This window comes from Cariama cristata, unplaced genomic scaffold (assembly GCF_000690535.1).
Source record: "Cariama cristata isolate BGI_N322 unplaced genomic scaffold, ASM69053v1 scaffold39276, whole genome shotgun sequence".
Lineage (NCBI taxonomy): Eukaryota > Metazoa > Chordata > Aves > Cariamiformes > Cariamidae > Cariama > Cariama cristata.
Window position 1 is genome coordinate 901 of NW_009624517.1, and position 16,423 is coordinate 17,323.

A 16,423-nucleotide genomic window follows, 5' to 3' on the forward strand; every position below is an offset into this window, starting at 1 on the left:
GGGCTCACCTCCCTCGCTCTGGGAGGCGGTAGGGGTGGAAGGCTGAGCTGGGCACAGGTTGTTTCCCCCTGCTCTGTCCCCAGGCCTGGCTGATCTGGGGTGCAAGGCTGCCCAGCTTTGTCCCAGGGCTGGCAGGGAGGGAGCAGAACTGGGGAAGCGTAGCAGCGGGGGGCTAACCCTGCCTCTCCTCTCTGCCAGGGGCCCGTGTTGGAAGGAGATCTAAGATGAAGTTATGGGATGTTGTGGCTGTCTGCGTGGTGCTGCTCAACATGGTCTCCACCTCGCCCCTGCCCACCGGTAAGACGCCTCCCAAGGGGTCCCCTTCAGTGGTAGACGGGCCTGAAGATGATCTCTCCCCCATCAGCCTGCTGCCTCCCTATGCTGTGCACAGTGACTGTAAGAAACATTCCCCTTTGTAGCCACTGCTGTCTGTCTTGCTAAACCCACTCCCCTTTCCTCAGGCATCAGGGTGAGGAAAGGTTCTTCCTGCTTTCTGCCCCCACTTCTCCCCCAAGCAGCGTCATTGGCTGTGGTCTGGCTCCAGCAGCTCCAAACCAAGTCATCCTCCAAAGCTTGGGGCTGGCAATTGCAGTGGCAATGCCTCCCCTTCCCCCCCACCTCGAGCCCTACCTTCTGGACAGTTGTAAGATTCCTTTGGTTGAAAAACCTGGAGAGATGGGAAAGTTAGTTGTATGCAGAGGAGCCGAGGGAAGATCAGCTACATACACCCTGCAGTGCTGGCCCTGAAACTCTTTCCACACCGCTTCAGCCTCCTCTCGCTGCTCAGACCTGCCGATGCAATTATTCACTGTCTGTAGTGGGCACAAGTCCTGATGGAGATTGGGCTCTGTGGTTGGAGGCACTGTACACATCCTGGAGTGCTGCTGACTTTCATTAAATCCTCCTTGGATCCTGATCCAGAAATCAGTGTGTCCGCATGGAAATTTACAGAAGAGTAGCAGTGGCAGGGTTAGGAGCTTGATGCAGATCAATCCGTATGAACCAGCTCACAGTAAGACAGCTTACAATCCAAATGACAGATAGTAATAATGCCTCACTAATAATAGGTCTCCTACAACAGCAGATTCAGGATTTTCACAGTGGTATGTGAGTGTTACGCTAACTCTAGTGGCTTTTTAAAGTGAGAGTTGATATGACTTAGTAAGAAGTGGCAAAATACTCACGTGAATTGTGGAGATGTTCACTTCGCAGAGGCACAGACCCAGCTTGGAGGTTGCTCCCTTTGCCCTTGCTCAGCCCTCTCTGTTCAGCTCATTGCAGGTTGCAGACATTATCCAGTAACGGATTCATTTTTATCTCCTTATCTGAAGACATGTCCTTTCCCTGTGCCTGCTGCAGCTCCAGCCACAGGCAGCCCTGCTCTGGTTTCTCCAGGAGTGGCCGTGCTAACGCAGCGTGGAGGCACCAAGCAGGGAGTCGTGTGCCGTGACTCCACTTTTGTGCCCTGCCAAACACCCATCTCCTCTTCAGCACACACATCTATGTCCTTTCCCATTTAGTCTTCTCTCTTTTCTTTTCTTACTTGTGTTTCCCCCCTGCTGGAATCTTGCCTGGGCTACTGCCTCTGCACATCCCAGCCCAGGCTCCTGCTGCTCGCAGACTGGCATCCCCAACGTCCTTTCAGCTCCTTCACACAGGGACATCAGCCAAAAGTGCTCGCTCCCAGGGCTCCAGCCTGCCAGACATGCGGGCTATCACATGCAGTGATCTTCTTCTCCATGGCAAGCTGCGTGGTGGGATAAGCACTGTCCTACAAGAGGCAGTGATCAGGTTTTCAGGCCACTGCGCTGGTCCCCTCTGCACAGGCTTGCTGCAGTACCAGTGGCAAGATGTTCTTGCATTAGGGGGAAAGCGGCGCCAGTCAGTTTGTGGCTGTGGCAGAAGTGGCAGGGTGGGAGAACATTAATGCTCCATCTTTCCAGGGTGATAGTATTTGTATGATGCCTGCATTTATCTTGAAACTTACTTCTGGGAATATGGTTCCTGGCGTGCTGGACAGGCACAAGTGGACAGGCAGCAGTAGTGGTCTTGTCTGTTCCTAGTGTCCAGAACTTCTCATTGTTGCCTCTTTTTTTACTGTGGATTGGGTAAACAAGAAGTAGGAAGAAAGACAGCTTGTATTTTACCTGAGCTATGATATTGTCAATAGACAGCCTCTTCCAGATCTCTCTGTTTCCAGGGTACCGACGTAGGCTTTGCCAAGCAGAGATGGGTTGCAGGTTATTGTCCAGGACCCTCTTTTGAGAAAGGGCTGATAGTTTGGTCTCAGTCTCTTAACCGTGTGGATCACAAACATAGACCCCATAAGGCTGATCTTATCTGAGCACATTGCTGCTTTCCCGCCACAGCAGCACTTTGAGTGACCACCATCAGTGTCTTTGACATATTTGTTTCTCTCCACTTAACCATTTGGTTCCACGCACCCTTCAACACATGAAAGATATATAACGATGTACACAAGAGGAGTCACATCTACACCATGTAGACTTCCCTTTCCTCTTCAAGGTTCCTCTTACAAGCAGAGGGCAGTGTGCCACGAGCATGCAGGTGTGCTTGCAGCTCCCCAGATCATCTGCTGGTGGACCTGCCGTGTATTAATACCTCTGTGGATAGTGTGGGTCAACTGCTTCACCAAAGGCCTTTGCAGGAGGCAGCTCACAAAGCGGTGGGAGCGCTTTTGTCGCCCACATTGGCTCATCTGTGTAGGGCAGTGTGTGGGTGCTGAGCGGGATGGGGTGCTGTGTGCATTCAAAGAGGGATGCAGGATGCACTGCTCTCCCCTAAAGTGATCCCCTTGCAGGCTGGGTGGGAAGTAGCAGTTGCACTCCGAGGTGTGCACTGCTGTTACTCCAGAGAGGTCAGGTGTCTTGTACACTGTTTGCAGCAGGGGTTGATAGGGTTGTGAGATCAAGTCCTGCTTCTAAGAGCAGGCCAAACACCTTACTGGAGCACAGATCTGTTTTCCCAGGCCCTTGACACCTTTTTGTGTTCTCATTTAATAGGATTGCTTTCTCTGCAAAGTGCTCTGAGGTCACCTGATGTTACCCCATCCCTTTCAGATTGGCTTGAAACCTTCCTTCGTTCCAGCCTACAGGCAAGGTCCTAACCTCCTGGGCTGATCAGGTGTAATGTGCTGAACTTTGCTGTTCAGGGCAGTAATTAGAGATGGCAGAGGGTGCTGGCAATTGCAGTCTTCTGTATTTTTTAATGACGTGGCAGCCGGAGCGAAAAGAGCCTCCATAAATGCAGTGCATTTGAGATGAATCCAGTGTTCGTAGGTGTTTTAGGCAGCAGTGTTCATGGGATAACTTATTTCACACAAAGAAGAGCAGCTGTAGAGTTTGTAAGGTTAGAAAACCCTTTCTTTGTTTCCCTCATGCTACAGTCTGCTGGGAGAAGGACACAAATACGTTAGATCACAACTGTAAGCAGAACAAATATAAACCAAATTATTATAAACTAAATAGTAAGTCAGCAGCTTGACAGCATGACAGCACAGAGGGAGCCAAACACTTGGTTTGACTTATACATGGTTCCCAGCAAATACATTTGGTAACTGGTTGCTGCTGTATGGCCACAATCAACATCTATGTGAGGACTGGAGTATTCTAAGATCCAGGATATCATATATAGTCTCTTGATCAAGCAAGCATGTTTTGTAAGAACTGGTGGTAAGCATGTAGAATTCAATGAACAATCTCATCATGGGCTTTTCCCTCCTAATAGGAAGAAAAGGTGGTTTTTTGCATTGTAATGTCTGAGTTGCTCTATGGCCACTGGATGGTCATTTGCTGTTGGAGCTCCTTTGGTATGTTTGTTATGCTATAACACACCGTGGTATGTGTGTGTTGCACCTCTGTTAAAAGTTCTTCATACCCTTGCTAAGGGGTATTTAATGTTAAGTTACTGCATTTAGCTGCAACATTGTCAACTGATACGGAAAGTATGATAGAATAAACAGTGATATTGTAGGGCTCTTTAAGGCAAAAAAAAGTATTAAATTATACTTCCAACTGAATAAATTTCCTTCCCTATAATATTTATTAGGCACATGCAGTATTACGAACCAGAACTCTCATGTTTCCGCCCAGGCTTTCCTGCTTAACGCACCTACGGTGTGGCATATGTGCTTTAGTCTAAGACACCCAGAAGCTACGGGGTAACCTGCCCACGCACAGTAAATCCAGTGTATCGGAGAGGTGCCCGCCACACCGAACAGGTGCCGCGCTGTGTCGTTTGATCTGTGTGCATCCGGCACAGCCGGTGCATCCAGCCAGTGTCAGACCAAGTGTGCCTGTGTCCCTGGGCCAGCATATATATAGTAAAGTTTGTTTGCATGGACATGCCCAGGTTATCGAGGCATTTAGAAATCTCAAGCATTCAAGTTTACCCATTCATGGGCAAAATTCTAAAAAAAGAAAGAACAGGACACATCTGGTTAAATCCAGGTGCACATAGCCCTAGAAGCTGATTTCTCCACAGTCTCAGGTATAAATACTGAGTATAGTCCTGTGAAGGGTATTCTGGGACTTAAGGAGGAAAGGACTGAAATGAGAGAGAATATGGTTTTATTCTCATTGTAAGAATTATTCTTTGTTTGAAGTTCTACGTCTTTGCTGCTTTTCAATTTAAAGACCTCAAAAATTTCCCAGTGGAAGTGTGGATCCTTTTAGATGTTTTGCAGGTGTGGGTTGCTAGATAACAGACCTGAACACCCTCCTCAATGTAGGCCTCCTCAATGTATTTTAGAAATCCCTGTGTTCAGGGTCTGCAGAACCCTTCTTGAAGGGCTGAAGAATTCAGCTGTGTATTGACTATTGATGAGTTGATGGAGGAGGCATCATTTGTCCACTAGAAGAGGATCCTCAGACTGATAGGTTGTAACGTCTTTGTAAATTGTACTGTTCCTGATTAGGACTGCATAAAGTAGGTTTAAGGTATTTCAAGTTACAGAGGCTGAGAGAAGCCATTGGGATCATCGAGTCCCACCCCCCACAACTGCAGATGATCAGGATGGATATCTACTGCAAATATCCAGCCGTCATCTGCCACGCACACTATCAAGCAACTGCAACTTAAAACACGTAGTACTTGCACGTACATATGTAGTACATAACTACACTTGTTGTGGATTCTCATACTCTGAGGTAATAAGTTAATGACAAGTAATAAATGAGGAATACTAAATATTGCAGCATAACCATGTTCAGGATCATCAGACATCTAAATAGGCCACTGCCACATTAGTGCTAGTAGAGTGGTTGACACTGCAGAACAGTAATTTTTGACAAAACCACCTGTAGTTTCTGATCAAGTAATATTTGGTAAGGTGAACCAAAGGAAAGATTTCAATTATTCTTGGATATCTAGTCCTGATTACAAAGAGAAGAAAGAAAACAGAATCAAAAAGATTTGAGACGGGTACAAACAAAGCATTAAAACACAAAATATACATTAGAGTATGTCTTTTTTTTTAAGACCAAGGACAGATCTTGATAAATTAATGATGTGAGGCATTTCAAATATCAATATTTCTTTTAAGGAACAAAGCCACATTGCATGACTTTGCAAATATTTAGGCTGTATGTATTGGTACAGCACTTAAACTGAAACCTGGAGGTACATTTCCTTGAAGTCAGTAGGACTTGTACAAATGCTTTAATGATTATTGAACAGGAATAGTCTTCAAAAGAAGCAAACAGTGAAATCAAAATACTTGTTTTGCTGCATCGAGGCCAGGCAGTATTACAGCAGTATGCCAAAACTTCTTAGGTGGCCACGTTTTCAGATGGCAAGCTGGTCATGTCCCCCTTAACTAACAAGCTGCATACAAACATCTGGACTACCTCTGCTCCCATCCCGAGTGTGTAAGATTTCTTTGGCAAAACCAGCTATTACTCAGGAAATTTCTGACGGGGAGGTGTGGATCCAGCATAGTGGCTAGGAAGGAGCTTGCTCTTCTGAGCACACGCCAGCGCTGTCTGGCAGGCCGTGGTCCACACATCCCAACGTGAGACCTTCTGCAGCGCAGTACATAGCACCTGCCCTGGAGCCAGGGAGTGATTATTATAATAACATATTCCAAACTGCAATATTAAAACTTTTTGTATCGTTCCTATTGTAAACACATTGAAAAGCAGGTAGTGCAAGGCAGCAATGGAAGACCACATATTATTTATAGGTCAGATCGAAATCTGATAGCAGCAGAGATTGCCATGGGAGGGGTGTCATCCATGGTTTTGCCCAGGCGGTTCTGATTTACTGCCCCCAGGGAAGAGTCTGGGATAAGGTCCCTGCCTGCTGCTTTGCTACCTGTGCTTATTCCTTGGGAACACCCCAAAAACCCAACGAGGTATGCAGCGTAAGAACACAGGCAGCCCAGGAACAGTTGCTGTTACTTGTTTAGGAGCGCTGTTCCTATTCAGTGAGCTGGCACTGAAGTGGGGCTGGGTGACCGATGTGGGCTTTTACTGATGTCATGCAACGGCTGGGCTGGATCACTTCTGCACCAGGGATGCTGAAGAGAATTTCTTTTCATTGCTGACGGTATTTCCTTCATTAAAGTCTCAGTGCCTTGCCTGTTAGCTGGCTGCATGCGTTCTTGCTAATAGAAGTCACAGGTTTTGGGTCACACTCATACGTACTCATATGAGGCTCTCTCAGGGTTGGGACAGAACTAAATATTAAGCAAAACCCCAGGTTTTACTGGGAAGCTGGACATTTACTCAGCATAGTATGGATTTGGAGGGGTACAAGGCCTTAGTGAGGAGGCAACAGGCAGATATCTTCCTTGCCCAGGTTTGGCTCCTGCTCCACCACTTGCTTCAGGCATGGCACTGCCACTTCTTCTTTTTTCCCCTTTTACATTCTTTATACCGTAACTTCTTCAGATGCAGAGACTGCTTTGTGGATGCTTGAGTACCCACGCAGCCCCATGCAGTAAGGCCTTAGTGCAGATGGGCTCCTGGCAGCTGCTGCAGGAGCTGTCACAAAACCTTAACAGTGACCGCTGAAAAACTGTCTGCTCCTCAGTGCCTCAGAGCTGGTTTTGTAAAGTATCAGAGGCAAGACCACATCCTCCTGCTACTCCTTTGCTGCTTGACTGCCCGAGGAGACACTCCTTTGCTTATCCCAGAGGTGCCAGAGGAGAGGTCCAGCCCTGGGTGCCAGCCCAAAGTCAGGCAGGATCCTGTGAACCAGATGAAGAACAAGAAACTCTTGTGGACAGGTCAGCTTGCAAGGCAGCTTCCTTTACTTCACCCGGTTCATCTGACCTTGCTGTTTCCCCTTGCTCTCAGGGAATTCCCGCAGCTGGCAGCAATTATGATGGTCCTGTTGTTTTTCCCCTTTCTTCTTCTGGTGGGAACCAGCATTTCAAACCTGGGAAAAAGCAGGCAAAGGATGCAAGGGGAGGCACTGCCGAGCACAGCAGTGTGAAAGTACAAAATACTCTGCAGATTTTGCCATTATGACCAACACATGGGAAGCAGCAGGGTTAGCTAGTGAACTACAGGCACAAAACTCCATCAGGAGCAAGCACACCAGGAAGGTTAACCCTGTGCCTTTTCCCAGTGCTGCCTTATCGTACCTGACTGGTGCGAGTGGCCCTAGAGCCGTCCTCCGGGTTACTTAGCACTTCACCTTGATGAGAGCCAGGTGACACTGGTGAGAGGCTCCATTTCTAAGGGCTCTCTGAGTCGGAGAGGAGGACGCAGCATGTCCTGGGAGCTGGCAAGGCACGGAGTGAGGTATTGAACCAGAACTGTATTAAACATTTAAGGATGAGCTGACCCTGGTGTGTTTGATGCTCTATTTCCTAATGGACACAACCGAGTGGTTTCCATTTCACTCTTAGCCCCATGGATTTTCATGCAAGGCATGAAAGCAAAGTCAGAGAGGTGATATTTTAATTGTTTAAATCCTGAAAGCCTTTCAGCATAACTATTTTTAACACCTGCCTTTTCTTTGATGCCTGCATGACAGACTTTGTTTTTCATTAAAAATATTTCTTTTTCAATAAAATGAATGGTTTATCCCCACCACAGTTGATGATTTTTCGTTTTGCAAAGCAGAATGATCAACACATTAGTAATTTTAACCTCACTAAGGTTGCACTTCCACAAACAGGTTATTCCAAGGATCTCTTAAAGTACATCTTTGTGGTGTGAGATGAAGGGATTCTGTGTTAGGACAGGGCTTGTCCACTATATAATAAGTACCTGAAAACACTACTGCAAAGCGAACTAAATACAAAAATAATTAATGAATAAATGGTATAGCAGAATAATCTTCTTAAGCAACAAGAAAATGAAGATGGTTCATTGCAGTGGCTGTTAGAGGCACATTAATTGTCTATTTCCCACTAGCAAATGACCTAAGGAGAAACATCTTTGTGAGGGTAACTTTGGAGGAAACTTAAAAAATAATGATGAAAGAAAGGAAATTAAAGTATCTTAGTTATGAAAGGCCCAGATTAAAGTACCAGAACTGTTTTTGAAAAAGGGCCATTTGATCCTAACACAGATCTGGATCTGAATTTTCTAAATAATGCTTACCATTATAATGAGCTGGATTAACCCCCTTGAACTTTGAAACTGTGCTTTAAACTAGAGTCTGAATGCTGCTATTTGAACTTCTCTAATTGAAAGACAGCTGTGCTTGACTGAAATATCCTGGTAATTTTATTAACTATTTGGCTTGATGTTTTGATGTAGTAACTATACACTGCCACAAATGCATGCATAAAAGCAACAATGTAAAACAAAATCTAATTTTATCATTTTTAGTATACCTTATGTGATTTCTGTTACATCACTTTAACTCAGGATATGCAAAGTGCCAAATGGTGCTGCAGTGATGTGATTACATTTTCCTGAGATCAGTACAGAAAAAAATTCTATAAAGTACAAACAGTTTCAAATAACTTAAAAAATCAAATTTTATGAGATTTTAAAAAAAAAGGAAAACCCACTTATATAAATTATTATTTTGCAATTAATAGAATTTAAGCTTTTCTTGTAAGCCATAATAGATAGCATGGTCAGAAGAGACTGTAGTTAGCGTTTTGAATCCATAACCAGGCACCAAAATGAGTAACTAGATTTTTTTCTCAAAAGCTGAAGATCCATCTGTTCCCACTGAAATCAATTTGTGGTCAGGTACAAACTGAAGGTTTCTTGCTCTAGCATGCTGGGTTACTGCCACTGCAGGGGAACATTTGGCTTTAGAATAAATCTGTTGCTAGTGAAATCAAAGGAATAGTTTTACAAAATGTAATTGTGATCTTATTTGAACAGATAGAAATAAATTGTCCATTTTTCCTTAATGGAGACTGTTTTCTTGAGAATGTGTTGAGTTTAGTTTGGATATTCATTTAGACCTATTTTATGTAGAAGTCCATCTGAACACTGTATAATTTATCCTTCTGAAAAACGCAGGCATCAGATCCTGGTCCTCCTGGCAGACGGTGTCTCTAATTAGTTGGAAATGCGAAGGCAGGCTCTGGGGGGGTTGCAGCCTCGAAGATGCCCTGAGGAAGGCACGTTTCCCTGTGTGCCCAAAGCAGAGCTCCGGGGTGGCTTTCTGCAGAGGCCACTGGGGAGCACCACGGGTGTTTGGCTGCAGGGTCCTGCACCCGTGTGCGCTGATGGCTCTTGCAGTGCCCAGGGGACAGGGACTGTGCTTGGGGACAGGCAGGTCAAAGCTTCAGCTTCCAGAGAGCAGCAGTGAGGCGAGAATTTCAGTTTGCGTTCGAGAGGGACATTGCTAACTGCAAAGGTTGGGTCAAAACTATGACCTGAGCGTGCCCTGAAGGTTCAGAAAGCAAGCAAACAGCTTGCAAACAGCAAGAAGAAGATGCAAATATTCTTGGTTTTTTTAATTAGTATTTTAAATGAGTCTCATTTCTTCCTTTTTCATTTGACTCCTGGAGTTCTGGACATTTGGTGTTCACCAGCTCTGCCCCCAGCCAGATCAGTCTTCTAGATTCCTGTGTGCACCGGTCCTGTGGTGTTTCATTCTTTCCCTCTTTGCTTTTTTTTGTTCATTTTCTGGTCATGTGAGAAACTGCTGGCAGATCAAGAGCCCTGGTTCAGCTGGACGTGGGAGACAGAGAAGGTGCCCAGAGGCAGACTGGCACATGGGCTGCCATCCATACCCCCCACTCTTGATACTCCAGCACTAGAAAGCAGACTCATACTCTGGTTGCCACCAGAGGAAAAAGCTCTGCCTGTTCCTGTCTGAGTGGTCAGGTCCTTGGCACAGGACTGACAGAGGGACCGTGAAAGGGGGCTGTGGGGGGGCGAGGTGAGCGGGAACAGGACACGCGTGCTGTCCGCAGCTCCTGCAGGCACTGCCGCCTGCCCCGGGCGGCTGCAGAGGCGATGCAAAAACGTGTGCATGTGCCCACACGAAGGCTGCCTTCAAGGGATTTCCCCAGGGAGCTGGACGGTCAGGAAACAGCTTTCAGAAATGTGACATAAAACCCAAACCAAAGCCCATGACTTTGTACCAGTGTTCCATAGTCCATTCTACCATATGCCATTCCACCACAGTCTAAGTGGTGGGGCTCAGCCCTTCGCACTGCCCCAGTGGGGTCTGTGGACCCTTTTCCCACGCTGTGAACAAGATACACAAGATACTCCTCCCTGGGGAAGGATTGTACATTTCCAGGACTTGGAATGTCCTTCCCCTTGGAAAACACCTGCTTGAAGTGCATCACGTGTGAGCCAACCTTCGCTAAGCTGTGTTGAGCACATGTTGTTGTGGGCTATCCTATCCTGTCCTACCCTGCTCTGTCTCTCCCGTGCCGTCCTGTCCCATCCTGTCCTATCCTAGGTGCCTTTGTATTTTTAAATTCTAATTCCTTCACACCCTGGAGCCTGAGACCAGGGACTAACGCTGACAGAGCTTTACTGCGTTTATTGCTGTAGTATCTGAGCATTTTCAGCTGGCACTTTGTACAGTGTGACAGGCATCTGCCGTGTTTGTTCTCTCAGCTTTTCCACCAGAAGGCAAGTGTTGTCGGTGAACTAGTTTGTTTTGAAAAAAATATGTGTATGTATCATTAGATATATTTGTATGTGTAAATACAAGACACATGTACACACCTGCATACTGTGTATGTGACAGGAAGGAATAATAATACGTGCTTGTGAAATCCCCACAAAACGCTCTGTATGCTGCACAGTCAAGCCAGTGCAGTCCATGCAGCATTAAGAGAAGCAAAACTGCCAGAGTGTTGATCTTCATTCTGAGGCTGTGAACATTTTCTAAACAGTGTCAGAGACAGAGCGGGTAACTACGTACCCCTCAATTGAGTGGCTTTATTCAGGTTACAAACCAACACTCGATGTCAAGGCAGCCCCTATGAATCCAGTAGTATTCCTTGGCCACGCAGTTTAGCTCAGCACCCCCTTGGTGCCCAGCAGCACTCATCACAGCGCAGAGACCGAATAAGTGCTCAGCACATGGTGGCTGTGGTGCAGAGAGGTCTTGGCATGCCTGGAGCAGAGCTACCAAGTGCCCATCAGGATGGGGTGGTCCTGCCGTCAGTCTTCTCCACCTTCCCTTCTGTCCAATAGCCTTTTACGGTCTTTAGTCCTTGGTCAGTGGTTATTGCTTATTCATGTATGATGTCTGGTGGTAGCTTCCTTAGCAGTTCCCTCTAGTGTCTTGTTTCAGCCTGTCACGCCTGGTGTTAATGCTGGCATTTCAACTTGGTTGCCCAGGGTCCTACTTCAGCAGGTTTTTTTACAGCATTTTGTTTCGAGCTCTCAGGCTTCACAACCAAACTTATTGGACAGCTGAATATCCCTACTGAGTCATGACTGGCACCTTGGCATAGGCTACTAAGTCAACTCTCACTTCACTCCTGGCTGTCAAGTTTTCATTCAAACTCCTGCCAGCCACTCCTAGCGACTGTTTATAATCATACTGATGATTATGCTTCATTAAGCAGCAGAAGATTAGCACCAAGCCACATCCCATTAGTATGAGCCCCACTGCTTGGGTCTATGGTTCAGTGGTTGCTGGGTCCTGCTGCGCTTGATGCAGTACCTAGAGGACAGGCTCATGCCACTGAGTGTGTGTTGAAACTTGGCTTTGTGGGATTGTATAATAAGTCAGAGTTGTACCAACCAGAGGCTGGCTGATTCCAGGGATTGGGATTGTTCCTTGAACAGTGCTAAATTATGGAAGTATGGCATACATTGGCAGTCCAGTTGGAAACTGCCAAAAAGAGCATCCTTGCATTGATCATGACTAGTTTGGGGCTCAACAGGCAGAGGGTGTTGTTGCTTACAGCAGCTTGCAAGGATTCACTGAGTAGCCTGGTAATGCAGCTGCCGTTGTGTTAATGTGGTGTACCAACATAGCTGTGTACCAGCATCTGTGGTTGTAGGTGGGCAGACACAGACCAGGATCAATAGGTCCAGCACATTTTCTTGTGGGGGGCTCTGTGCCCAGTGTTCCCACCAGTTCCCTAATATCACCCATGTGCCTTGTGTCTCCTCCAGTGAACTAATCTCCAAATACTGGGGGGGTCACTGCAGGAGTTCTCCTTAGCTTTGGATATCTGCTTGGGATATTTTCCAATCCCCTGGGCTGAAGGGGAAGTCCACCCTGGAGACAGAAAATTGGCATTCGTCTTATTCATAGTGCTGGCATCCTTCCCAGTGAGTCTCCCAAGTAGCCTGATTTCACAATAGGCGATGAGCTGAGCAGGGATCCCTGGCTCCATTAGACATATCGACCGTGCACATCTCATCCCAGGTTACAGCTTCGAGTGCTCCTTGCATGATTTGTGTTGGAGCCCCAGTGAGATTAGTGAGATCAGTCGTGCTGCTAGTTGCCCCATTTTCTGACTGCAGCAAGTCCGTGTGTGTAGGTAGGGCTTGTCTAGTTGGATACACTGTTGGCTTGATTGCTTAATCTACTGCTTCCACCTTCTGCAATGTTGCCACCCCATGCCTGCATTAGCAGCGTTGCTTAGGGCTCTTCTATGGTGTGTTTCCTCCACCTTAAATATCATAGGCCACTCACAGCGCAGAAGGCTCTCAGCAACGTTGGTCCCTTGGTGCAGTTGGGTTACTGATCACGCATGAACCAGGATAGATGTCGGCGTGGGCTCTGAGCAGGGACAGTCACAACATGGGCCGTTCCTCCTCTTTATCTGCCCTCCAGGGCAAATTTGGGTTGCCTTGGGCAGGACAGTGCTTGAACCCTATGACTGTCTGATCGATATTTAACCAAAGCAGACTCCTGCATACAGCACTGTCACAAAGGTAGGTGATATTTTTGCACCTGAATTGCAAGCAGTTTAAAAATTATGTGCCCAGTTGGGTTGTTATTTCTTCAGGCAATCTACAGTTTTGTTCCTCCCTTCTTAGGTGGGGGACACTTAGTCCCTCACTGCACTGGTAGTGTACCAGGCTTGGGACAAGTATAAGGCTAAAGGTTACAGACAAGAATCTCTACATATAGGTTTGGATGTCCTGTAACAATCTCCTGTCCCCTTCCCAATGGTTGACTATTGCATGAATTTCCTTAAACCCCAGTATGCTTCCCTGACAGTTTCACTCGCCATAGCCAACGTCTCATTGCGTCATAACATTGCTACAAGCGTTGAGCCAGGAGTGTGTGACAGAGGTGTGGGTTGGGGTAGTCACAGTAGTATGAGAGGGGTAATTTGAAGGTGAGAATAGAGAATGTCACAGCTAGAGTCATCTCCTCAGGGCCACATCATTCCCTTGTTGGATTTTAATCTAAGAAATCTAGTTTCTGTGCAAGAAACCTAGAAACCACTCAGTCCCACAGCAACAGATGCGTCCTGCCAAGCCCCTCTCCATCTGTATCTGTGCCAGGGCCAGGCTTGTACGTCAGCGGCAGGAGTTGTGCCAGCTCCACGTGGGTCATCTTGCTCGACTGAGTCTAGCAAGGTGTCTACCCCTTCTTGCTTTTAAGGAATGTAGCCCACCCATCACCTTGACCTGGACCTTGCTCAGTAGGACAGTATTCATATGATGTAGGCAGACCAGCCTGACCTGCAACGAGCTGGGTGGTCCATCCAATGAACACACCTATCTAAGCTACACCCCTCCAGCAGGTATGGCTCATAGGGGCATTTTGGTACCTGCTAGAGAGGTTGTCCTCTCTCCTGTTAACAGAGTCCATGCCACCGTGTGTGAGCTGGGTACATGTGCTGCCCGGTCTCGCAGCAGCGCTCCTGTCTGTGACAGTACTCATTAGAGAAACGTGGCGCTGAGTCTTTGCCTAGGGAGCTGTTCCTGTCTCAGCACCTGACCGGGTGAAAGCCTTCGTGGCTCAGTGGAGGTGCCAACCCCTGGCCAAATGCACTGCATTGGGTATCTCCTTCCCCAATGTTTGCAGTTCCTGGAATATTTGTAGGGGTCCTTCTGGAGATGGAGCTCCCACACATGCAAGGCTGGGTGTGTGACAGTGGTCTGTTACATGGGTGGGCACTTAGGAGTTAAGTACAGAAAAAAGCATCCTCTTAGGTCTTACTGCAAAAAAAGTGAGTCCTCAAGTCGATTTATGGCACAACGAATGAGGAAAAAATGTCTCAATACTGCAATGTAGTTTATGTGTTTAAGAGGCAATCATTAATAATACAATATCACCTACACACAAGCTCCTGACAGCCTGGCCCTCCATTAAATCACTGTATTCACTAAAGCAGATCACATTGAGGGATTTAGTCCATGGGAAGTTTAAAGATTTCAAAATGTGGGTTTTTTCCAAATCATGCTGAAAGGCTGAAATCTGAGAACATTTCAGAACACATTCAATTTCACCCTCTTTGAAGAGGTTCATTCTGCTAGTATCAAAACATTTCATTGACTTCAACATTTAATTTACTTGAATAATTTATCACTGGTACAGTGTATATCAAGTGAAAAATTAAATAGGTATTTTAATTTCATAAAAAGAAAATGCATTAATATCATTTCCCTTGAAAATTAACATGATACTTCTATTCTAACCTATTTCTGCTCATTCAAATCAGCATCTTATGATACAAAATAGTTTCATGAGAAATTTTTCAAAAGCTCTGATAATAATTATCCCCTAGAAGCAGTAAAAAAGCAGGCATTCAGCCAGAAATAATAGCTCAGCCTTGTACCCCAGGAAATTCCTCTCTGTTGTGCCCAATAGGTCGACTGGTAGCTTTGGCAATACTAACTGCTGCAGGTGTGAAAAGAGAACAGTTAACAATCATAATCACAAAATTGCTTTAAAGAAATCTCATCCTTTTGCTGCTTTGCTGGGAAGAGCCTGTATAACTTCTCTACAGTAGCTTCATCCATCCATTAACTAATAGTCGTATGATGACATGCTTTTCCTTCCCTCGATTTTGATAGGGCTCATTCAATATTGAGAGATGTGCTGGAGTGCTACCAAGCATCAGCAGAAGCCTACAGAGATACATAAATTTCTCATTTATTTTTCCCCAAATGAGTTTCTATGATGATCTAAACCATTCCAAATTCTCCCTGATTTCTGAGGGTCCTGGGTGCGCGCTCTGAAGTGATGGGCAGAGCAGCTTGCATGTGTCTAATGTTTTTGAGCCATGAATGGACAAACTTAATGACAACTGATGTGTGACAAAGCCTTTTCTCTCTTTCCCAAACAGCTAATATGCCAGAGGATTATCCAGATCAGTTTGATGAGGTAGTGGACTTTATTCAAGCCACCATTAAAAGACTGAGGAGGTCGCCAGATAAACAGACTCCAATATTTTCTAGGCGGGAGAGAAATCGGCAAAATGCAGCCACGAACATAGAGAATTCCAGCAAAAAGGGAAGGAGGAATCAAAAGGGCAAAAACCGAGGATGTGTCTTAACAGAAATACATTTAAATGTGACTGACTTGGATTTGGGATATGAAACCAAAGAAGAGCTAATTTTCCGGTATTGCAGTGGATCTTGTGATGCAGCCGAGACCACATATGACAAAATTTTAAAAAACTTAACCAGAAAGAAAAAACTAGTCACTGACAAAGTGAGGCAAGCTTGTTGTAGACCCACCGCCTTTGATGATGACCTGTCCTTTTTGGATGATAACCTGGTTTACCACATACTGAAAAAACATTCCGCAAAAAGGTGTGGATGCGTCTGACGGCTGCACGCCAGAGGCAGCACCCGTTTTGCATTCCTACTATGATGCAAAGAGAGGGACCAAGGTTCCCGGGGAAGTGTCTGCTCAAAGCGGAGAAAAGAGGACCAAGAATGCAGAACAAGGGGTCGTGAGAGCCCAGGGTGGGGCGCCAGGCAGCGTAGGAGGATGGAGGCTTTTGACATCCTACAGGAAAATAAATAAGAGCTCAGGTGGAGACGCCGACAGCTGGATGATGCGCACGCTCGCTTTCCCATTTGACACAGTC

General features: G+C 46.1%; 1 protein-coding gene across 2 annotated transcripts; it reads left to right on the top strand.

Annotated features, from left to right (window-relative positions):
* The first annotated feature begins 224 nt into the window (after window positions 1-224).
* On the top strand, window positions 225-16,158 carry GDNF (glial cell derived neurotrophic factor). Of its 2 annotated transcripts, none has more exons than XM_009703197.1 (2): window positions 225-396; window positions 15,674-16,158. In XM_009703197.1, the coding sequence occupies exons 1-2, from the start codon at window positions 225-227 to the stop codon at window positions 16,156-16,158; spliced, it is 657 nt and encodes a 218-aa protein (XP_009701499.1). The 2 variants fall into 2 exon arrangements, with proteins under 2 accessions (XP_009701499.1, XP_009701500.1); XM_009703198.1 differs by having other exon boundaries at window positions 225-297.
* Window positions 16,159-16,423: the final 265 nt, after the last annotated feature.